The sequence below is a fragment of the Maniola hyperantus genome, chromosome 5 (assembly GCF_902806685.2).
Source record: "Maniola hyperantus chromosome 5, iAphHyp1.2, whole genome shotgun sequence".
Classification (NCBI taxonomy): Eukaryota; Metazoa; Arthropoda; class Insecta; order Lepidoptera; family Nymphalidae; genus Maniola; species Maniola hyperantus.
The window spans coordinates 7477376-7501261 of record NC_048540.1 but is presented as its reverse complement, the minus strand read 5'-3'; the positions used below and the strand labels follow the sequence as shown (position 1 = coordinate 7501261).

The window sequence follows — 23886 nt, the reverse complement described above, 5'->3', positions numbered from 1 at the left end:
TAATGTGATAAACAGAGACGCAGCTAATCTATTTTTTGTCCCTTATCGTGTAACTGGTTTTTTTCAAGAATACATACAAGAAGTTGCAAAACAAACTTTGAGAATTCGTGGCGTACTTGTATTTCTCATGAGTTATTTACATAAAAAACGTTTCAGACAAATATTGTTGATCGGTTGATACAAATATTGACTACTAAGCAATGGTAATGTCGTGCTATCGCTATCTCATACGCGGTTACACAGTACTTACATCTACCTATTATTCTATCTACGTTTTACGCCTACTAAAAACGGACCCTGCCGCCCACAGATCTGCCCTCCTGGAGTAAATGTATTCTGTGGATCTGCCGCCACTCGTGCTAGGTAGGTAGGTACCTACCGCCACCGCTCACCTCACCGATGCCGAAAAATTAAAATGTGTTCATCAGTGTCATAGATTATCTACTATATACAATGACATTCTAGAATGTCATTGACTATATATCAGTGTTCATGAATTTCGTTCTAATTAGATATAAAATAAATAAATAAATGAACAATATAACTAGTTAGTAGTTTTTTATTTTCTCGAAAAAAATAATTATTATTTACCATAAAAAACCTGAAATAATAATTATAACTATTTACCTAGTTACATAGTTTTTGATTTTAAAGGTTCGTCCGCACCTGAGCGGCGCGGCGCGGCGCTTCAGCGAGCTGCACGTCGCGGCACAGAGCTTCAAAATATCATTTTTATCATTTTGTATGGCGCATATCGCACTAGAGCGGCGCTGCACAGCGCTTCACCGCGCGTTGCCGCGCGGCACGGCTGGAGAGAATGGTAATGTTTTTTCGCCGCTTACGATGTCCCAATAATCGTTTTTAATCAGGACCGATTGCGCTTGTAGGCACCAAGTGTCATAGTTCGACTTGGTCAACGGTTCTATGTTGCGATAGCTCGTAGTGGATACCATTTTATTTATTTTTAATTAGAACCATGCTCTGCTACCAAATGTAGGTTTAAATATTAAAACTCTACATGAGAATAATATATTTTATTATTGCAACAATAACAAAACAAGAACCATTGTTGACAAGGATATTTTTCTTTTAAGTAAGATTGACAATAGGAATGTGTTCTTAGTTCGAAGTTTAAATAAGTAATATACCTGCCTAGTAAAAACTTCACAATATTTTGAAGCGCAGCGAAGCGACGCGCAGTGCAGTGACGCTAGTGCGACATACCCAGCGGCGCGGCACGGCGCTTCGCGCTCGTACGCGAACGGGTATAAAAGTGACGCGCAAGTGACGCGAGGTGCCGCGTACTGAAGTTGTAGTGCGGTAGGCACCGTCGAGCGGCCTGAGGTGACGCGTTCTGCAGTCGGACTGAAGCGCCGCGCTGCGCCGCTCAGGTGCGGACGAACCTTAATAATAAAAACCTCTGCAAACAAAGTTAGTTTTGCGGTTCGTTAATAAAAGTGGTTCTTGCCGTTTTACTTCTTCTGTAGTACGGAACCCTTGATGCGCGAGCCTGACTCGCACTTAGCTGGTTTTTTCTGGCTAATTAGACCGGACTATAGTAATTCAAAAAATCGGCAATTGCAAGTCCAGAGTTGTACATCTGATCATTAGAGCCTAGAGGTCAGGTGGCCCGTGGCATAACCTGGCATAACCTATTTTTGAGTTGGCAGCACTGGAGACGAAAATCATCGAGCAAGAATGGATTAGAAAATTACAAAATTACAAATGGCTTCCGTTTCCAACTTTCGGCTGCCGTAATTCCTTGTTGGCATGGTTTTATAAAATAAGGTGCGTATTGTTAATTTTATCTATTTTCATAAGTATTGATTAAGAAACTAATAAATGGTGTAGTATATGGAGTGAGATTTCTATTGAAGTTGAAATATTACCATAGGAAACGTGCCGGTTATGTATTTAATTTTTTGCATGTTTTTTGTTTAAAATCTGAATATTATACGTTGTTTTTTGGACTACTACAGCATTAATAGTTTGCTTGAGAATGTATTCTATTAAAATGCAATTTGTATTTTACAGATCACTAAATTAGCCGAGACGAACGCGTTCAATCGAAATTTTAGAAGATAGTAAGTAAAGTAGCCGATAACCATGGGCATACAAGATTTACAAATATTTTTAGAAAACGAAGGAGTAGGTGTTGATTTGTTTCGAATCGCTAGAACCCATCCTGGAGGCTTCCGATTAGTACTCGACGCAGAAGGATGCCTAGATCGACTTTATGGCGGATATTTTTCAGGTAATTCAGATTTAATTATAAATTAGCATATACCTACTACCATGAACTTATTTACCTGTTCATTGCGGCTAAACTAAAATTATGTTGTAAAGTGTATACCTGCCTATGACAGGTCTAAATGTATTTTTATTCCTTTCATAATGCTTACTGTGGACAAGGATAGCACTAGATTTTAACCTGTCAGTGGGGCCGATTCTCTAGTACACAATCTCTAAACTAAACTAAATTAACAGGTCTAAATCTAGTGCTTTCCTTTTCCGCAAGCAACGTTATGAAAGGGATAGCAATAGATTTAGACGTGATATTTTAGTTTAGTTTAGAGATTGTGTACAAAGGAATTAGCCACACTGTCAATCATAAATGTATATTAGAGGTGGATCTTGCACTCCTAATACCTACTTGAAGTAAATACCTACTTGTGGCTATCCCACTTCGGCTTTCAATTATTTAGAGTAAGAGTCCTCACTTTTGCTTGGTAGTCGAAGTGGGATAGTGATGAGTAGCAATTTGATTAAAGTAGATATTAGGATTGCTCTATAACAGATTGTGTACAACAGAATTAGCCTCATTACTTTTTAGAGTCTAGTGTCACAGGTTGACTATTTAATGTATGTTAACTTAATCCATGATTCCGTGAAAATTTCCATTATTTATTAGCTTTACTCATAGGCTAGATTGTAATCTTAGTAGAGTACTGCTGCTGGCACTTTCATCATCATAATCAACCCATCGCCGGCTCACTACAGAGCACAGGTCTCCTCTCAGAATGAGAAGGGTTTGACCATAGTTTACCACGCTGGCCATTTGGCCTTTGAGAACATTATGGAGAACTTTCAGGCATGCAGGTTTCCTCACCACGTTTTCGTTCACCGTTAAAGCAAGTGATATTTAATTACTTAAAACGCACATAACTCCGAAAAGTTAGAGGTGCGTGCCGGGGATCGAACCCCCCACCTCCGATTGGAAGGCGGATGTCCTGACCACTAGGCTATCACAGCTTTTTTCTATCACAGCTTTTTTTTGCTGGCACTTTAAGATCAAGAAAAAAATCTGTGTTCCACCGTAGTGCCTACACTACTGGGGTGATTATGATGAATTAGGTGTCATGTCAATAGATTCGTTGTCATAGTCCGGTGACATAAGTTACATTTTATATGAAATCAACCTGACGGATGTTACATTCAAAAAAGTGGGAGTCTCCAAAATTTTTTTTGCTATTGTATTGAGTGGGATGTCAAATAAAAGAGGAGAAAATTCTAATTTCATAAATATAACTATAGTAATTTATTAAAATATATGAAGCGACAGAAACCCAATTTTACTATATTAATTCTCCTACTACTAGCGCCACATCTTTCATCTCAACACCCCACCTGTTTCGTGTTGTTTTGCTAGGTTTAACTTGATGAAACAAATCTTTTTCAAGTACAAAAAGAAAACATACTAATTTGATAGACTAATAAAACCAATGTAGATGCTGTCAATCAAGGATAAAAAATTCCCATAGCATAGAGCATATTTTCAATTGAATTATAAACATTATTAATGTGAAACTGAGAATTGATCTAAATAAACAGGCATATCTAACACATCAAATGACTTATTTTACTCAAGATGATGATAGCAATAAGCACTTAACCTGTTTCTTAATTTTTAGCTTATTTTATTTTATTCTGTTACCATTTTTTTATTACATAATATTTAGTTTATTCTGTTTAAAAATAAGCCTTTTATGTACTGAATATACTACAGTAATTATTATTTATTTTTGTAGATTGGGCTTGTGGAGGCCAATGGGCCCGTTGTGTGCAATTCCTCACAACACTGGCACAAGCTTTGGCAGAACATCAAGTATCACTATGTGTATGTTTCAATGGTGCCCACCCTACCCCTCCTGCATTGCCACAGCACTGGATACAGACTCAATCAACTTATAGGCAGAGAGTAAACTCTGTAAGTTATTAATCAATTTCAATAGCTATCATTTTCATTATTATTATTTTAAGTCCTATGTACATATAGGCTGTACATTAAATATTAAAGTAAAATTTATAGTTCTAAAAGCAGTGCCAAACTTTTTACAATAGTCTTGCTTCATTTTGACCTGTCAAGTTTAAATTTATGTAGAGCTGCAGAAGCATTAATGTTTTCTACATTCTAATTTTACATTTAATTTCACAGGTTTTGCGTCACATTGTTACAAAAGGTACTCCACCTCCTAAGGTTTGGTGGGTGCCTCCAACAGGATTACATTCTTGTCTAAGGACTGCTCTGAGATACCTCAACATCCCAATTGTATGTAATGTATATTTTATAACCATTTTTATTATGTTGGTAATCATAAGATTTGACAGCAATTTTTTCTGATATAGATGGTGTCCTCTGACGACCATTGCCAGGAGGTTGTCGGTTTGTGCAGAGAAAAGACTTACGCTGGTCTAGTGGGCTGCTCTGGGGAGTATTTGGTATTCCAGCCACCTAGATACTTTAGTTCGTCACAACTAAAACTTACATACAGAGTAAGTACTTAGTAGCAATTAAAAGAAAATTTACATAGAGATATAAATTTAAAATCAATCTTTTTGTCCTCAGTCGTCCCTGGAAACCAAAGAGTACATGGTACATGAGCTGCCCAAGCTATTGGATGTTCAGCAAGATCGTCTTTGTCTTATGGCTGCTCTCCTTGGTGGAGTTATTTTATCGGAACAAAGCCTTACTGATTTTTATAAACGACTGGGTATAACTCAAAAGAAGGTAAATACTTCTATCAATTAAATTCGAGTTTTTCAAGTTTTAACAAAAATAATTTTGATAGTTGTATTAAAAAATAAAATCGGTAAGATTTTAAGCTGTGCTTAATTCTTAAAGTATCTCTCAGGTGGTCTTCTCAATTGAAACTTGCCTGACACTTGTTTTTTCAATCAGTTAATCAAAATAAGCTTTCACATATTTAAACAATTTTCAGCAACAGGTTCCTCCTGAAACGCTAATCAAGACTGTTGGACAATTTGTACGAGATTTACCAACATCTGATGTTGATGCTGCTTGCATTGAAATATTTGGTGACCTGAATGATCTCCGTGCTGCCAAATTAAAACAAGCTGTACAGTATTACCTTAATGGCACCAAAGATGGCTTTCTTAAATACAGGACTGCTTCTGGTGAGACCACATTCAGTTTCTCCTAAGGAAACACCTTTGAGGTTGCTATAGAAAGAGTGAGCATCAATTTTATAAAAGGGAAACGAAAAGAGGTAGTTTGGGTGGACCTGAAACCCTAGTTAAAATTTCAATGCTGAATTTTTTTTTATTGTTTAATAATTATTTAGCTATTACTAGCAGATACCCAGCGTGTGCTAAAAAAAGAATGTGCTCAAGGCATTGTTTTAGAGGTCTAAAACATCTTCCCATTATTGCCTTTCTAATGAAACTGGTTTGGGGCACATCAGTTGGATGGTTTCAAAGTCTATAACAGACATAGGTAGGAGCATTTTCAGTATATAAAATATTGGGATTTTGAAGCTATTTCCACCTTTGCAGGTTTTTTGAAATGGACTGCTAGAAGACTCGCTCCGTCTCCCCTACGTTTGCGAGCTTCTGGCTTCGCGCTTTACAAAAACACTAGTGATAGGAGTGACACAGACTAGACAAGAGTTGGGTGCTCAGATTTTGTTTAGGACCATAGTACAAATTTTATATCTGTAAATACTAAATACGCTAATCAGCGCCTTAAAATGTAAAGTGCAAATAATCCTCTTTGCAGTAAGGCCTCCAACCTTTGAATGCTACTTGACAACTACACTATCTTTAAACATCTTTGCTAATGAATTTTTTTTTTTAAAGAATATTAGCCATGTTAAATGACTAATATTCCCCTTTCCTCTCCAACTAAGCATCAAGCTTGTGCTAGGAGTAGGTACGACAACAGTGCAAGCGGGCGGAGTTTGAACCGTCAACCTTTCGGTTTTCAGTCCACTCCTTTACCTGTTGAGTTATTTAGGCTCTTAATTGAAAAAATGTATGTCAACCAATACCGATCATAACATTTCTAGGTCGTCGTCCGAAAAACAACAAGAAGAATCAAAGACCAGAAACTAGCCCACAGTCTTCATCTGCAGATATGGATACCTCAAAACTAGCAACTGAGTCGTCAGAGCATGAGGTCAGTGGCTAGGAAAATAATCAACTAAATCGCTAAGGTCATCCACGCCTTTTACATCAATAATCACATTGGCATTCATTGGCAAAGAATAACTTGCATGTTACTCACAAAATTGGACCAAAATTTTCCATGTGCTGGGTATTTCTGTTTATAATTTTTTTATTTCATTTATATTTCGTATTTATTCTTTTTTCTTTACGCGGCAGAAAATTTTGTAACACACATTTTTACAGAAATAGCAGTTTTGTTGAGCGGTGTCTCTGTTGTTGACACCGACAAACCGTCACATAGGTATAAGTGACAAAGACAACGCTCTACGAAGCCAAAATCACATTCTAAAGGTTGATGTACAATATTTCTTGCCGGCTACTGTAATTTCTTTATTGATTATTCATATAGATTAATCGACTTTAATTAATCTATACGAAGTCAATTAATATAATTTCAATTATGTATGTTCTTTTGATTACTTACTTCTTTTGAGTTTGATAAGTCAAAATTAATATTTTTCAATACTCAGGTGATGGTGATAATTAGACTCTGTACAGTATCTACAGTTGGGTATCCTTGCATTCACCAAAGCTGAGATGGGCAGAGATGTAATTAACTTAACAGACCAATCAATTTATAGATATACTGGCTTATGCTCGCGACTTCGACCGCGTGGACTACACAAACTTCAAACTCCTATTTTACCCCGTTAGGGGTTGAATTTTCAAAAATCCTTTCTTAGCGGATGCCTACGTCATAATAGCTGTCTGCATGCCAAATTTCAGCCCGATCTGTCCAGTAGAGCTGTGCGTTGATAGATCAGTCAGTCAGTCACCTTTTCCTTTTATATATATAGATGACATGAAAAGATTATCACGACATCTATCAATAGTTGAATTGGTAGGTTAAGCACACCTCTGCCCATCTTCACTTTGGTTGATACCGGGCCTAACACTTAGGCTGAGATCTATAGAGCACATTTGACTCAGACTTAAGATTGAGTTAAAACGAGACAAATTTATGTGAGAGATGTACATCTGTCTCGTTTTAACTCTGTCTTAAGTCTAAGCAAAGTCAGAGTGTGCTCTATAGATTTCACCCTTAGTGTCTATACCGACAGACTGCATTTGGATGCAACCCTACTGCAAAATTGCAGGTGGGATGCCGTTTTATTGCCGTTGACACTACTGCATCGCAACTGCCGAACCAATGCGCAGTCCGCGTGCAGTAGTTCGATGATTGGTTGGTGACTAAAAATGGTTAACGCCCATTGAGATTTTTGTCTCTGTCGTACTCATAAGTATGATTGTAGGGATCACATAACAGAGAGAGCCCTATAGTAAATTCTTTCCGTGGATAGAGTACGGACTGCAGTCTATCGGAAGTTGCGATTCAATTCTGTCAACTGCAATATAACTGCATCCCAACTGCAATTTTGCATTTCAAATTTAGTCCATATGTATAGACAGAAGATAAGAGTTAATATTATATATATTATTTTACCTATTAGTTTATTATTATTGGTTTGCGAGAATAAAGCACTTGGAAGTTTTCAAAATTGAATGAATTACAGCAAAAAGGCTTGGAAGATTACAAATTGGCTACAGCAAATGCGTCGATTAACGCCGACTTTAGCATGGAAGAGCGTTGTCACGACTTGAGCAGCGGCATGGCGGCGATGGCGATGGACGAGCCCGCGCGCCCGGCCGCCAAACCCGCCGAGCCCACACCAAGCCAGCCCGACAAACCTTCGCCCAAAGAGGTCTGCTTGTGTGTTCCATTCTATTAACACAACACACACAATGATTTTTTTTTTATTATTTATACCATACACATAATAAAAACCTGTGATAGCGTAGTGGTTAGGACGTCCGCCTTCTAATGGGAAGTCGGGTGTTTGATCCCGGGCACACACCTCTTAACTTTTCGGAGTTATGTGCGTTTTAAGTAATTAAATATCACTTGCTTTAACAGTGAAGGAAAACATCGCTAGGAAACCTGCATGCCTGAGAGTTCTCCATAATGTTCTCTAAGGTGTGTGAAGTCTACCAATCCGCACATGGCCAGCGTGGTAGACTATGGCCAAACTCTTCTCTCTTTGACAGGAGACCCGTGCTCTGCAGTGAGCCGGTGATGGGTTGATCATGATGATGATGACTTAAAATGAGTTCTTGCACCCGCTTGGCACAAGATGAAATGGCCCCAGCTCAGCATTCATGCTGCAGCTTTTATTTAGGATGCAGGTTGCAATAAAAAAACTAGGCCACACATCCCTCACTGTGAAATTTAATTACAGGCGACGGCAAGCGGGAGTAGGCCACTTTACGATGACAACAATTGCCCGGCTGCCCCGTCGGAAGTGCTGCGCACGTGCGCCGAGCGCCACACGCGCGGCCTAATGCACCCTCAGATGCTGTCCATCCTCACGCACCGCCAAGTCGCCCTGCCCGTGCTGATGGAAGACGACAACCACCGCGAAATACCATCCATACACCACTTCTTCCGCCCCATCAGGCAAAATGTATACGCCATCTTGTACAACATGCACCACCATCGCTTCATGGCTCAGAAGGCTAAAGGTGATATGAAGTTATTGTATGCAATATTGTGAATAGTTCCCGTTGTTATTGTGTTGAAGGCAGGTTGTCCATGGTTGGCGGCTGATACAACATACTTCATGCCGTAGCCCAACAACTAAGACTGTTAACGAGCTGTCGTGTTTTCAAGCATGCTTGTAGGTGTCGTTTTATCCAAAGTACCGCGCGCCAGTATCTATAGTAGGTACGCGAAAGGTTGTAATGGAAATCGGGGCGGGAACGCACCGCACAGCCCGTGTGGTAAATTGACGCGGGCGAGCGCGGGTGACGTGCGGGGCGTCCCCCCGCCGCGTACCCTGATTGCCATCTCAACCTGTCGTGGACTTTATGTATATGTGCTAGTGCATGTCATACAATATGAGCACAGGGAACAACTCACTAATTTGTCTTCACTTTTTAAAATACGAATGTATGAACTTTGCCTATTTGGAGTTATTCTTATATGTTCACCACAAGCAATATTTCAGATGAAGGTACAGCAAGTACCTCAACTATGAATGAGCGATGCACAGTACAAGTGGCTGAATGGATCTATTCACGCGTAAATCCTGGGAAGAGTCCAGAGATTGTGCCCGGAATCATGCTTGATTGGCCTGTACCCACTGTACAAAGACTCTGGTTTGGGTGAGTTTCAGGATTAACATTTTTAACACCAATACATTATAGGGTATGCAATACAAGTAGTCCAATCTGAACACAGGTGTATGACTTTGCATTGTACAAAATTAGATCTCAGCGGGGCTTGTGCATTTAATCTTTAGTCTATGATCTGCGCAAACAGCCATGTTGCAACTTGAGTTGTTTATTACTACAATACGCGGTAGAAAATATTGTACAGAAAGAGATAGCGGTTTTGTAAAGCGTTGTCGTTGAGACCGACAAAACGTAAACAAAGGTATGAGTGACAGAGACAACGCTCTACAAAGCCGAAATCTCATTCTGAAGGTCGATGTACAACCTATATACCTATCCAACTTGAAGTACTTAAATGGAGGGTATGATGCTATGCTATTACCTGTTTGATATGTTCAGTGAAGTTTTAAAATAGAACCTTTTTAACGAGATTATTTCCTGTTTCTAATGTTCAGATTAAAATAATGTGGATAATTAATACATTTATTTCTTTTTAGAACGGCTCAAGATGACAAGTGTCGCCGAATGCGTGCATTCCTTTCTTGTATGCGCTCTGACACTCCACTCATGTTAAACACCTCATATGTGCCACAGCATCTTCTTATTTTAGCCACAGTTTTAAGGTAAATAATAAATAACACACAAACATAATTATTTATATTCACATATTAGAATTAATTTTCGAATTAAATTATATCTATACATATAAAAGACTTTTCCTGACTAACTGATCTGTCAACGCAGAGCCTAAACCACTGGAATTAGAAACTTGCAATTTTTGAAAATCCCGTGGGAACTTTTTGATTTTACGAGATAAAACGTAGCCTATGTCCTTCCCCGGGATGCAAGTTATATCTGTACCTAATTTTATTAAAATTTGTTGAGCGGATGGGCCGTGAAAAGCTAGCAGACAGACACACTTTCGCATTTATAATATTAAGTATGGAGTATGGATGAAAATTGTTATTTGGGCTTTCAGGCCAAAGTGAAGAAGTACTTTTTGTGTTTCAGGAATTTTTGAAATTAGACCCCCACTGGTTTTTGAAAATTCTACTTGAGCCAAGCCGGGTCAAGTCTGCTAGTTTAGCTTATAATGAAAATTCATTTCAGATACGTCATGACATCGCAGATACAAATCTTGAGGCGACAAGAGCTGGATGCATTCCTGGCTACAGCTTTCTCAAACGATCTTATGAATGCACTCCATTTGCAAGAGATGACTGTAAGTTCTAGTACTTTGTTTAATAAAAATTAAAATGTAGTTAGCTGACAGCTGTTGGAGAAATGTGTAACAATAAGACAAATGAGAAAATGAGGAGATAGGAAAATACATTATCCTCTTCCCAACCCTGATTTTTTCGTCCCGTTTGGTCCCTAGTGGAATAATGTCATGTTAGGCAGTTTATATTGTGTAACTAACATTTTGCATTTTTAGCACACCTAATTGCGCAGGTCCACGCGGACTGTGTTGCAGTTGTCTCAACTGCACTAATATCTACCGCATCCAAACGGCAACACTTGACTTGCAATCCTAATATTAACTGCCTAAATAGATGTAATGTAGCAATCCTTTGGAATCTGAAATGCGACGGGCGCAGTGTTCATGATTGGTGGCTAGTCATATTATGTAATACTCTGTCTCCCGCTTGGTTACCGTGCGTCTCGCGCTCACACCAATAACCAATCCTGCAGAGCTTGTGTGTATACGTACATCTAAGCAGAGCTCATGCCTCGATATTCGTGCAGTTTACTGTCATAGATATCGTCTTGATAGATTGTCGGTTGGCAGTGAGCGGAGTTGACGTCGGCACGATTGCAGGTGAACGGCATGAGCTCGCGCGGCGTGCAGCTGGCGGCGCTGGTGATGGCGGGCGCGGAGGCGGCGCTGATGGCCAACGACGCGTGCGGCGCGCCCGTGCCGTGGCTGGTGGCCGCGCCTTGGCTCTACTTCGACGGCAAGCTGCTGCAGCGCAACTTGTACCGCGCCGCACACTGCAAGCACCTGGCGCAGCTCTGCGACAACCACCTCGACACCGTTGTCAAGGTGAGCCCCCACCGCACACTGAACACACACGCAGCTCCCAAACATACTTGAGACACACTACACTTCACCTCACACAGCACACTTCAGACACACCACCTCACACTTTCATCCTAAGATGTTTCCAGTATCTAACTAGGTTCTATGAAAAGGTGGTACTATTGTATTAAGCAGTTGTCTGTCATCCTCATTGTCAATGAAACAATTTTATTCTGTTCCACTTCTGGTGTTGTATATGTTATTTGTCGGTCAGGTGGAGAGGATGCGCAAGGCCATCCTGGAGGGGCTGGAGGTGGAGTTCGCGATGCCGCCGCTACCGCTCGTGGGCGTGGTGGGCGAGCCGCTTGCGTGGCGTGGGCGTGGGCGCGGCGCGCGCCTGGAGATTGCCGGCGTGGTGGTGGGGCAGTGGGGAGGCGGCTCCTACCCCACACATCCCCGCGCGCCACGGTATCCACAGGTAGGTACCGCTAACCTATAGGTATGTATAGTACGCGACAGGTCGAGATGGCAATCAGGGAGCTGCATTAGCTCCCTTACGATAAACGATGAATACGTTTTTCTTACACAATTGTGCATTGGGCAGGAAGTTATAGGCAAAGCGCATAGCTGAGGAGGCTCCTACGATAATGAAGCCGTGCGGGAGGGGTGTCAGCTGTCACAAGTTGTCATGTCATCACACCCCTCCCGCACCGCTCGGTTACCGCAGAAACCTACTCAGTTAAGCGGTATGTCTATATATATGTAGTAATTGTGATTGTGTCGTAGCAGGTGAGCTACGTGGGCTACACGCCGACGCCGCGCAACGCGTACGGCGGGCGCAGCTGGCGCGGCGCTCGAGGCCGCGGGCGCGGGCGCGGCGCGGCGCCGACCACGCGCGGCGCTGCACGCGCTCGCCGCCCACGCGCGCACGAGCCCGCCAAGCCGGCCACTCTCACCCTCAACGGGTAATGTACCATATTATTTCTGCCTAAACTCCATTATCTTGTCGCATTGACAGACGTCAAAACAGACGATTAGGACTGCTACATACATTACCTTGTACTGTGCTTGTACTTATAGTAGTCCAATCTGAAGTCGCAACATTGCGGTTTGCGCAAGTCATAGACGTATTAAATACGCAAGCCCGGTTGAGATCTGTTTTTGAACAATGCGCTATACGTCTCGTGCTCAGATTGAATTACTTGTTTTGCGCGCACTATAAAAACAGTACAGTAGTAAAACAGTTTGAGCCTCAATAGCTCAACCGGTATAGGAATGGACTGTAAACCGAAAGGTCGACGGTTCAAACCCCGCCCGTTGCACTATTGTCGTACCTACTCCTAGCACAAGCCTGACGCTTAATTGGAGAGGAAAGGGGAATATTAGTCATTTAACATGGCTAATATTCTTTTTAAAAATAAAAAAAACTCGTATCATTGTCATATTCTGCCGTGCGCTTTGTCTGTCCAGCCTATATTTTATTTAGTTGTAATAAGGATTGTAGCTTTGTAAATTGGGATGGTGCCTATTTCTAGATTAAATTATTTCTTAGGAATTTTAAATAAGAGGGTCTTCCAAAATTATTAAACATCCGCTGTTGGTTCTAAGTTTGGTAAACATTTTAACTAAAGAGTACGTCAAATTAGGTCAAATGTTCTATATATTTCATACAAGCTGCCATACTAAGCGAGCGTTTTGACGTTTGATAAAAGTTGTTATTTGACTAGTAGTCATCATCCCTATTGTGATACTGTAAATGGTATAAGCCAACATGTTTTATATTGTTGCAGTAAAACCGTCAGGCCCGACGCATTGAGCCCGCCGGTCGACGACGGCAGTCCCCACGAAGATAACTCCCAGCCAGAAAATGACGGTGAAGGTACCCGCTTTTGAAAGAACCTTAGTACCTTTAAACATTTCGAGAAAGGAGGAAAAAAATACCACCATAAAAGAATACATTTAATTTTACAGGAACCCAACCTCAGAAAACTAAGACTGGAAAAAACATAAAGAAGAATTTAGGGAAGGGTAAAAAAAAAGCTCCAACCAGAAGACTGATGTAGCTCAGAGCTTGGAAGCCAATGGACCACTAGATAAGAACAAGGTGACTGCAGAATAAATTTCGACAGCCCCCTATACTACCGCAATCAGGATATTACAACTTTCCTATTTCCGATATGCAGATGATCCTACACCACTCCCATAAGACTTCCATTCTCCAATAGATCCATCAACTGTTTCATAATAACATCCATCTTTTTAGGTAACGGAACCTAGCCCTAATTCTGAACAAGAGCACATTGGCCAAGGTGATGCACCAGTTACTAATTAAATGTTCCTTTAATTCCAAAGGTAAATTAATCTACTTATTTATCTTCATTTTGTTCATCTATATTATGTCAGTTATTTTATTTCTTCCTGATTAATACATTACAACGTTCTGATTTTTAATTCCGTGGAATTCTGACGTTTCTTAATGTTACCTGAGATAAAACAATTCCCACAAAGAAGAAAACTTTAAATATTGTAGGTACATAGGTAAATTTAAGTACATAAATCAATTGCCGCATGTATGTAAGATCATCACTTGAGAACAAATCAACCGATTTGGCCGATTTTTTGTTGTTTTCGTAAAGAACAAGGTTTTTTGTGAAAGAATTTCTTAAAAAATGCTGAATCAATAATCTAAGCGTGTACTTTTAGGCACATCAAGATGATTAAAATAAAAAGGAGCTAAAAATAAACTTAGAAATGTTCAACATATAAGTCAAGATTACATCCTCAAATCAACCGATCCCATTGCTGCCAGTTTCCACTTTCCACTGTTAAAGATTGCACCCTATTTTAGTGCGAAGTTATGTCTTATGGCTATTTATATTGATAGGAATTTAATGTAATTTGGGGTAAAATCGAACTTCAGGTGGTGGTCACACTGTTTTTCATACAAATAACTCCCCTGATGTATAAAAATGACAACGTCAGAATTCCACCGAATTAAAAATCAGAGTATAGCAATATTTTTTTTACATTTTTTTTTAGGAAAGCTTGTATGAAAATCTAGAAATGACTTCTTATTTTGCTAGTTGAATATTAGCATTACATTAGTAGGTATTCATTGGCAACTGCTAATGCATACAAGCCCTGCATCAAATTAATATATACCAATAAAAACCGGCCAATTGCGAGTCGAGCTCGCACACGAATGGTCCCGTTACCCGTACCATCGTACGAAATAACACTTTTTTGATTTATTGTTTAGCGGCAATAGTTATACATATATTCTGTGAAAATTTCATATCTACCTATTACGATTCACGAGATAGCCCGCTGATAGACAGACGGATGGACAGCGAAGGCGTAGTAATAGGGTCCCGTAGGCACTCTTCGGGCACGGAACCCTAAATAGGATTGGTAAAATTTGGTAGTTGCTAATGAATACTATTGTAATTATATTCAACTTGAATTGTCATTTTTATTTAGTAAACAATCATTTTTCTGTATTCACTGACTGTGACACATTTTAAACATTGTAATTTCGAGGTAAACAACATTGAGATAAATTATCGATATAATAATTTTTGCACGAGTTTTCTGAGGTTTCATGCATAATTGATACAATTTTAAAAACAAATTAAAATTATGATGAAATTTTGGTGGTTGTCAGTAGATGTCTCGGTAGCAATGTATACGTGCCTCAACATCTAAGAGACTTCCCAAATATGAGACTGATTTTGTATTAATTGAATTGGCACAGTGAGTGCTCAATTAATTGTAATATGCAAGACAAAATGACAGACCTAATTCGAAGCGACTGTTTTCGCTTCTAATCCCTAATTGAGACGACGAATGGTCTCTCTGGATATTTTGTGATATGTAACTATGAGCATAATAATATTTATTAAAAAACTAAGTTCCATAATCATAGAGCAAATAACAAAACAGCCAGAGTTGATGTTGAAGCTACTTTAAGTAGTACAGTATAATATCTATTGGAAGGTAACACTGAACATCTGTTATCTGACGAATAATAAAATAGAAAATATATATTAAAATTAACATGTTAATTGTTAAGTCATGTTTTATTAAAATTTGAGATGACTTAGTAAAAAATATGTTTACTTTAGCATATGAAGTACTGAGTCAGCATTATTTATTTACACATAGTATATTTACAATTTACCAAATTATAATTTTTATTTCTTACTTTGGTTTGACCTATGAAATCCCTGGTATATTTGGACGAAAGACTATTTGAGTTCTCAAGTTTCTACTATCTGCCATGAAGCTCTAATTTATGGCATACCAGATTTAGTAGGCCAAACCAATCGTGTTCAGACTTGTTTTTAGGATTCATTGTTGTATATTTAGGCTTTATTGAATGAGTGAGTAGTCTGAACTATCCGACATTGGCATATACTGCTATCGTGGAAGACCCATAGAAATATTTGCGATGCCAACTATTTCGATTTTGAATCTGAAGAATAATATCAACATTTCTGTAATATCAGTGTAATCGCAGTGCTGTACTTTCGGCCAATTGTTGATTTTCAGAGATCCTTTAAATGCGTGTATCAATGAAATATTTAATAAGCATGTGTTGAAGTCGGATATTTTATACCATAGTGGTAGGAAGGATGATAAGATTAGAATAGAAATTGCATTTATTGAATGACGGTGGTGCTTTGAAAATTAGTCTGGGACTGCCTGAAACGAGTCTGAAACTCATAGATTTAAGTCTAACGATAGACGTTTAATAAAACTGAACGAACATTCGGGTATTGAGCTTTCCACATCCTATAGGGTATTATTTCGATAGAATATCGTAGATTTATTAGTGATATATTTATATGCATTTTAGGAATATCAAAACTGCGAATGTTCTTCACTTTATATGTATTTTTGTAAATTTGTTATATTGTTACACTTAAATTAAGCTGGAATGACTAACAACAATTTTATTAAGACAAAGTCTTGATATATACTCGATCAGTGGTAAACTGTCGAATTGTATCATGGTACTTCGACCTACGTGAACTATTTGCCTTGATGTGGTGCAAATCAAGAATCAACGCAAAGCGGCGCCATTTGTTGTGAATGTTCATTGCTAGAGAGCAGATGTAAAAATGTTATATCACCAACTAAAGTCGCGTCCACGAAGTGATTGAAAGGCACGCATCGCATTGTCGCAAATCTCGCACATAGGGCGTAATGTTACATTCCATTTCAATAACAGAATCGTTCGTCAACGTACGAACTGTCGACACCAGTAGAATGGAACTAAATGAAGACTTTACAATTTGCTTATACCCTGGCTGAAACATAGACAACAATGTTGCCACAATAACATTAATTGATTTTAACGATGAAGATAATATGAACTGAGTGAGCACAGCTCACAGTGGGCGCGAGTCGTGTCCCAGTGATTGCCAAACAAAGTATAATGTAATGCATCTGACTATTTGTATTACGGCCACGGGCTGGCCGGAGCCAGGCGCCGCCTGGGCTCAGCGCTATAAGCAAATTGCCGCCTAATGCGGCAAACATTATATAAACTTATACTGCTTATGTGCTTATTAATAAACACGATGTTTAGCATTTAGAATTTTAACTTCAACATATTTTTTGATTTGTTTAAGAATTATGTAACATTAAAAGCATGTTAGAGGTTTGGTTATATTTCAAGGGGCAGGTCGGCATTATATATTAATCGATTTCGAACTAAAAGGCACTATCAATGTTTACTGTTTGTAAGTAAAATAAATGATAAAAAATGCCTTTTACGTTTCTATGCCGATTCGGCGTAAATATTATGATGTGTACTTTGTCACATATTTTAAAATGTAATAATCTTAGCTGTGTTTCCGAGAAGGAAGTAGATTTATTTTTTTCTCTTAAAACATTATTCACTATAGTTTTAGAATATTCAACAGTGTAATACCTTTTACTCCATTTAAAACTCGTTTGCTGACAATAGTCTTTTAAATATTGTCAACATATAATAAATGTACTAGGAAGTATTTGTCATAACACTTTTTTCGTAATAATTAAAGTAGCAACATGGAACTGTGGCTTTTTTGAAAACACTTATAACTTATCTACATAACCTGCTAAATGTATTATTAAAGTTTTAAAAAATGTTCATTTTACTATTTAAGTTAATGAACACAAAAAAATATTGGATGAATTTAAATTGTAAAGAGTTGTATTTGTCTTCAAATAAAACGTTCCATTATTAATTTTTGTTTTATTTCAGTCTTGTAAATTCATCCGCTTGTGTATTTCCGAGATGGAAGTGCCTTCAATGTTTGCTATATGACTTATGACTACTTGTGTTGCATCTTTGATGTCGTTGTACTGATGCAACAGTTCAACTTGAACTGGTTTAACACTTTCGTTACGCAGCAATTGATCTAGTCTGTTCTCAGCTTCTAAAAGTTTTACATATAACGATTGCTTGCTATTATTGCTTGACATCTGTAAATAAAGCGAAAAAGTTTGTTTAGGACAAAAATATACGCCTGCCATTTAAGACCTTTCCAGAAGTAGCTCCGCAATAATATGATCTGTAATCTGTAGTTAAGTTACTAAGTAACGTTGCGCGTGCGGGACGTAGCCCTATCTCATACCCTATTTATACTCATACTTAATTTTACACCTGTAGGTAGGTACAAAGTTTCTTGAATTTATGGAATAGAATAGAATGTTTTTAGGGTTCCGTACCTCCGAAGGAAAAAACGGTACCCTTATAGGATCACTTTGTTGTCCGTCACACCGTCACCGTCTGTCTGTCAAGAAACCTACAGGGTACTTCCCATTGTCCTAGAATCATGAAATTTGGCAGGTAGGTAGATCTTATAGCTGACATTTGGGGAAAAATCTGAAAACCGTGAATTTAGGGTTAGATCACACAAAAAAAAAATTGTGGTCATGAACTAATAATTAGTATTTTCAACTTTCGAAGGGAGTGACTATATCAAGTGGGGTATCATATGAAAGGTCTTCACCTGTACATTCTAAAACAGATTTTTATTTATTTTAATGCATCATAGTTTTTGAATTGTGCAAAATGTCGAAAAAATACGACTAGTACGGAACCCTCTTTGCGCGAGCCTGACTCGCACTTGGCCGGTTTTTTATTCATGTAAACTTTTTACAAGTACTTATGAATAGTCAGGTAGTTACCACTTACCACTGGTTCGGAATGCCGTATTAAGGTTGTATAGTGCCAGCAACTTATCTGTTCGTAACTTACGAAATTGTCTCGATACGGTATGTTATCGAAGGGTTCTGAATCGACCTGCTGCAGCTGACTCAACATTATTCTGCTGGGATTACATTACGTAATACGTGACAGCGTCGCTAGTGGAGTTTGGTATTGCTATTCACTAAGAAAATATGGAATTATAATTTAATATAAATTAAACTTTCAACACAGCGAAGATTCAATATAGCTTGATACACCTATATTGCAATAGATACTAGGCTACTAGCTGATGCCCGCGACTTGGTGGACTGCGTGGATTTTGAAATGGCGGCTGATGCGGTGGTTTTCGTTTCAATTTTGCCCACCTGAACAGATTAGTTGGTGGCTCCACTGTACCAATGTTTTTATCGCTTTTTGATTTGCCACAAAAATAGGTAGTAAGTAGGTACGCGAAAAAATCTATGAACTTCTCATTCTTGGACTTGTGAGTTGTGGCATTCCGGTTTTCGTATTCCACTTTATTTTATGAAAAACCAATTGCCATGTTTTACTACCGTTACTGACTTTGTTATTGATCAATATTATATGATTTAAAAAAACCAGTTAAGTGCTAGTCGGACTAGCACACGAAGGGTTCCGTACCATCGTACAAGAAATGACATTTTATTTTTTTTTGTGATTTAACCACTGTTTTCGAATTTTTCTCTTTTCTTGTTCTATAAGATATTGCTACTTACGTGCCTTTCATCATGATTCGGTCAACGGGAAGTAGTATAGTACCTTAAGTAAGTACCTAAGTACCTTATTAGGTTCCTTAAGTATAGGTTTTGGATTTGACTGTTTGATGCTTTGTAGGTTTTGAAACATTCATTGAACTATGAAATGTTTGACAGACTGACATGACAGTAAGTATTGTTATACCTAGTGTATCTTACAGGTATCAGTAAAACCACAGAATATTTGAAATAAAATACACCATGCATAGAATATTGGTATTTTATTCAAAATCATTATCAAACATTATTATTAACACCCATAGCACAAGCTAACATGCTATTAATATGTCTGCCTTCCTCGGATTTAAAAACATATCCATTGGCTTTATCTATTAGGTTTTTTACAGTTATGAGACTTTGTTCCTTATATAGATCAGCAAGCTGAAATGTAACTAGACTGTAATCTTCAATTATTGATATCAAAGCCTTATTCAGTTTTGTATATTTACTTGTAAACTTATCACTGTCTAAATTTTCAAGTAAATAGTTTAAATCTAATACCTCAGTATAAAAATCTATACCGAATTGTAATTTATTATCATGTTTCTTTAATAGATCAGTTTTTGTGAGCAAGTTGACATGCGGTAGACCAATTTTCAGCATCGCATTCAGAGACAATATTAAGGCTGCAATAAACTTCCCAGCATCAGAACAGTGATGAGAATCAATCAAATGCACAACACATAGCTGTAGTTGTTGATCATTGGCTAATTTAGAAAAAATGTTACTCAGAGAATCATGATGGCTGTAGAGTTCCACTTGACCAGGTAGATCAAAAATAAAATTAATACAATTTTCTCCTTTTATTTGATCCAGTAACCAATCAATATTTTCCTCTAGATATTCCATGCAATAAACAAGAGCACCATTCGGGCCTAGATCATACTGATCCATGACATCTTCAAGAACAATTAGATTTCTAATATCTATATCAGGATCATAAGAAATACAGTCATTAGCTGGATCTAAATTGATGAGAACTGTTTTCCTGCCGATTTTCCGAAGAAGTTTAGACATTTCACAGCAGTATGTTGTCTTGCCTGCACCAGGAGGACCAATGACCAGTTGCCCATACAATTTATTTACAGATTTGAATTTGTCCATAGTTGTACTTGACATAATATTATTATGCACTCTCTTCCCTTGTGATGTCTAAGATGATATCTTTGCAGGCTTTAACTGTCTCAATGTCATACGACTTGAGACTTATGAAAATGCAAAGTGGTTTTGTAATATTTATCTCTTCAGCCAAGTACCTCGCAGCCACTTGTTGGTCTTCTCCTGTGGCACCAAAAATAACTTTTGTTGTATAAATATTGTCTAGACCTAATGGGTTATGCACTTGATCTCTATGGATCATTAACATACTCCCAATTTTTTGGAATTGTGATATTATCAGTAATGTTTTATCAGTATATTCAGCTATAACAATTTCTGTGGGTACATCGTCAATGTCAGCAGCTACTGATTTGAATAACTTTTGTTCACTCTCTGTTTCCATATGTTTTATAGTTAAATTTTTCATTACATCTAACAGCTCCATATTTATATCTAAAAATGAAATTTTGATCCAATGTATTTTGAAAATAAAGTTCATTTTATTTTCTACAGATATAGGTATTGCCAGTAATAGGTACTTAAAATCTAGTCTACAACAGCACCTACAATTAAATAATTATTAGCCCTGACAGTTCAATGCAATGCAGGATTGTGCTTATCTACCTAACCAAAGTAAAATGACTTTAGACTGGATAAAATTAGTGTACAATAGATACCTACCTAGTACAGATTTAAAAATCTATCCACGCGGCGGGTACCAGTTAGTATTCAAATATAAAAGAGTAGGATTCAAACTGTCGCAACCTAGGAGTTAATATTATGAATTGTAGGATCGCAATGCCATGTTTTGGAGCACTTGATATAATATAATTTTGTCACTTACTTTGAATTAAAAGATGTTCTGGCTTTGTAAATTGTAATATTTTATTTAAATTCACTTCAATTTATATTTTTAATACGAACGAAACAAGAAATGCTTCGGCTCTTAACAGATAGAACCACAGAACACATTTAGGATAGAACTTTCCATATGTTAAAAGTACTCTGTGGATAGAACTAATGTTGTTTAGTATAAAAAAATCTCTATAATTTTAGTTTGTGCAATTAGAACTAGATGGCGTTTTATCAAAAAATAAATTACGGTGCGACAAGGCTATCTTGGCGCGTGGCGAAATTCGGAACTAACGGTGCCGTCAAGTGTCCCCTTTGTTCTTGTTTGAATATTCCATAGAGATAGTAATATTCTAAGATTCTAAGCCTTTGTTCTCCAACAGCGCCCCCCTGTCAATGTCAATCAAGTGGCAAGAGAGCCTTGTCGCACTGTAGTCTGGTATCTCTACGACTTCAAAAAGTTTTATTTACTACTAGGTGCTACTAGCCACAGAACACTATTACTCCTAGCTGAAGCCCGCGACTTCATCCGCGTGGAATTAGGTTTTTAAAAATACTGAGGGAATTCTTTGATTTTCAGGGATAAAAAGTAGCCTATTTCACTCTCTATATCTTACCCATAGACTATACGTATAGTTTATAGTATACCCATGCAAAAATCACGTCAATCCGTTGCACGTTGCGACTTGATTGAAGGACAAACCAACAAACAAACACTTTCGCATTTATAATAAGGGTACTATAGCAACCTTGACATCCATGTTTGTGCTACATTTTAGTTTACGCAGTGTTACTGCATCCGTGATCCATCCATTCAACCTATGTAGAAGTGTACTGCTGGGATATTCACTTATAAATTCATGCTAAATTCAACATAACTAATACCTATAGAGGATGCAGTACAAAAATCATGTGTAAAGAAAAAAATAAAATTTAGTTTTGAATAATAAATTACGGGTTTTATTTTATTACCTCAAATTTTAGTACTGAAAGTACTTCTTTCAATATGTATAAAATCCATAGGTACTAATATTATAAATGCGAAAGTGTGTCTGTCTGTCTGTCTGCTAGCTTTTCACGGCTCAACCGTTCAACCGATTTTGACGAAATTTGGTATAGAGATAGCTTACATCCCGCGAAAGGACATAGGCTACTTTTTATCCCCGAAAATTGAAGAGTTCCCACAGGATTTTTAAAACCTAAATCTACGCGGACGAAGTCGCGGGCATCATCTAGTAATAAATAATGCAGCCGAACTAAGAATAAGACTGAATTTCTGCCATATTGCGACGTGTACCTAAGCGGAATTATAATTTACTAGCTTATGCTCGCGACTTCGTCCGCGTGGGCTACACAAAATATCGAACCCCTATTTCACCCCCTCCAGAGTTGAATTTTCAAAAATCCTTTCTTAGCGGATGCCTACGTCATAATAGCTATCTGCATGCCAAATTTCAGCACGATCCGTCCAGTAGTTTGAGCTGTGCGTTGATAGATCAGTCAGTCAGTCAGTCAGTCACCTTTTCCTTTTATATATTTAGATGATTCGTATTTTCTTTGAAGTCACTACCTATAAAAATAATATTTGAATCAAACCTGCACACGTGTTGTACGTATAGCTATATAGTTGACCTTAAAAAACTCGTATCCAAGGCCGGAAAAAATAAAAAATAAATTACATATAATAGTTACTGCAATTAGAAACAGATGGCGCCACTACGAAAGATTAGCTGACATCTCTATTCCCGCAGGGCGATTGTCTAAAACCTGCATCAATCATTATTACAATCTCAATTGTTCTGATTGGCTGAATTTGTGCGGTTCTTGTTGCAACAATGCATTGTAGCCATTAGTGAGCGAGCATTAACCAATCAGAGATGATTGCGATCGTGACATTGTAGCTGTCAAACAACCGCGGTAGGGCCACAGTATACCTATATAATGTAGGTACTCTGTGAAATGCTTCTTGTAAAACAAATAATCACCAAAGAATAATCACTATAGGTTTTTGAAAAATGAAAATCACAGACCAATAACCTACATGATAATGAATATTACCACAGAGTAAACACTACAGATGGCTCTGGATTCTAGCCTTTTTGAGCAGATTACATTAGTTTTAAACCGACCTTATGGGCAATGAAGTAAATAAAGTAATGTAAAGTTCACTTTCAATACAAACTTCATCATCATCATGATCAACCCATCTCCGGCTCACTACAGAGCACGGGTCTCCTCTCAGAGTGAGAAGGTTTTGGCCATAGTCTATCACGCTGGCCATGTGCGGATTGGTAGACTTC

The 23886-nt window shown here is 38.0% G+C and overlaps 2 protein-coding genes across 3 annotated transcripts; one reads left to right on the top strand and one right to left on the bottom strand.

Moving 5' to 3' along the window:
* Window positions 1–1637: 1637 nt before the first annotated feature.
* Window positions 1638–17892, top strand: LOC117982232 (constitutive coactivator of PPAR-gamma-like protein 1 homolog). Its single transcript, XM_034968552.2, is given in 20 exon segments — window positions 1638–1788; window positions 2035–2254; window positions 4029–4207; window positions 4436–4549; window positions 4627–4773; window positions 4847–5008; window positions 5220–5415; window positions 6306–6415; window positions 7980–8168; window positions 8703–8985; window positions 9471–9627; window positions 10134–10259; window positions 10747–10858; window positions 11456–11680; window positions 11931–12134; window positions 12443–12621; window positions 13447–13535; window positions 13628–13698; window positions 13701–13760; window positions 13920–17892. Coding segments are annotated over 19 exon segments (2820 nt in total). The 5' UTR covers window positions 1638–1788; window positions 2035–2106; the 3' UTR covers window positions 13989–17892.
* Window positions 15558–21719, bottom strand: LOC117982254 (GPN-loop GTPase 2). 2 transcript variants are annotated; one of them, XM_034968577.2, is made up of 3 exons: window positions 21579–21719; window positions 20015–20917; window positions 15558–18130 (listed from the first exon to the last, which is right to left on the bottom strand). In XM_034968577.2, the coding sequence occupies exons 2-3, from the start codon at window positions 20753–20755 to the stop codon at window positions 17906–17908; spliced, it is 966 nt and encodes a 321-aa protein (XP_034824468.2). In that variant the 5' UTR covers window positions 20756–20917; window positions 21579–21719; the 3' UTR covers window positions 15558–17905. The 2 variants fall into 2 exon arrangements, with proteins under 2 accessions (XP_034824468.2, XP_069354652.1); XM_069498551.1 differs by lacking the exons at window positions 15558–18130; window positions 21579–21719 and adding an exon at window positions 21416–21537 and having other exon boundaries at window positions 19841–20917.
* Between the last annotated feature and the right edge of the window lie 2167 nt (window positions 21720–23886).

Excerpts from the sequence above, each read along its gene's own strand:
- LOC117982254 (XM_034968577.2), bottom strand. The coding sequence starts at position 20,755 with ATGTCAAGTACAACTATGGACAAATTCAAATCTGTAAATAAATTGTAT. Across the intron at positions 18,131-20,014 it reads GTCTAGTTACATTTCAGCTT|ATGTCAAGCAATAATAGCAA; the intron begins GCTGATCTATAT and ends CTTTATTTACAG.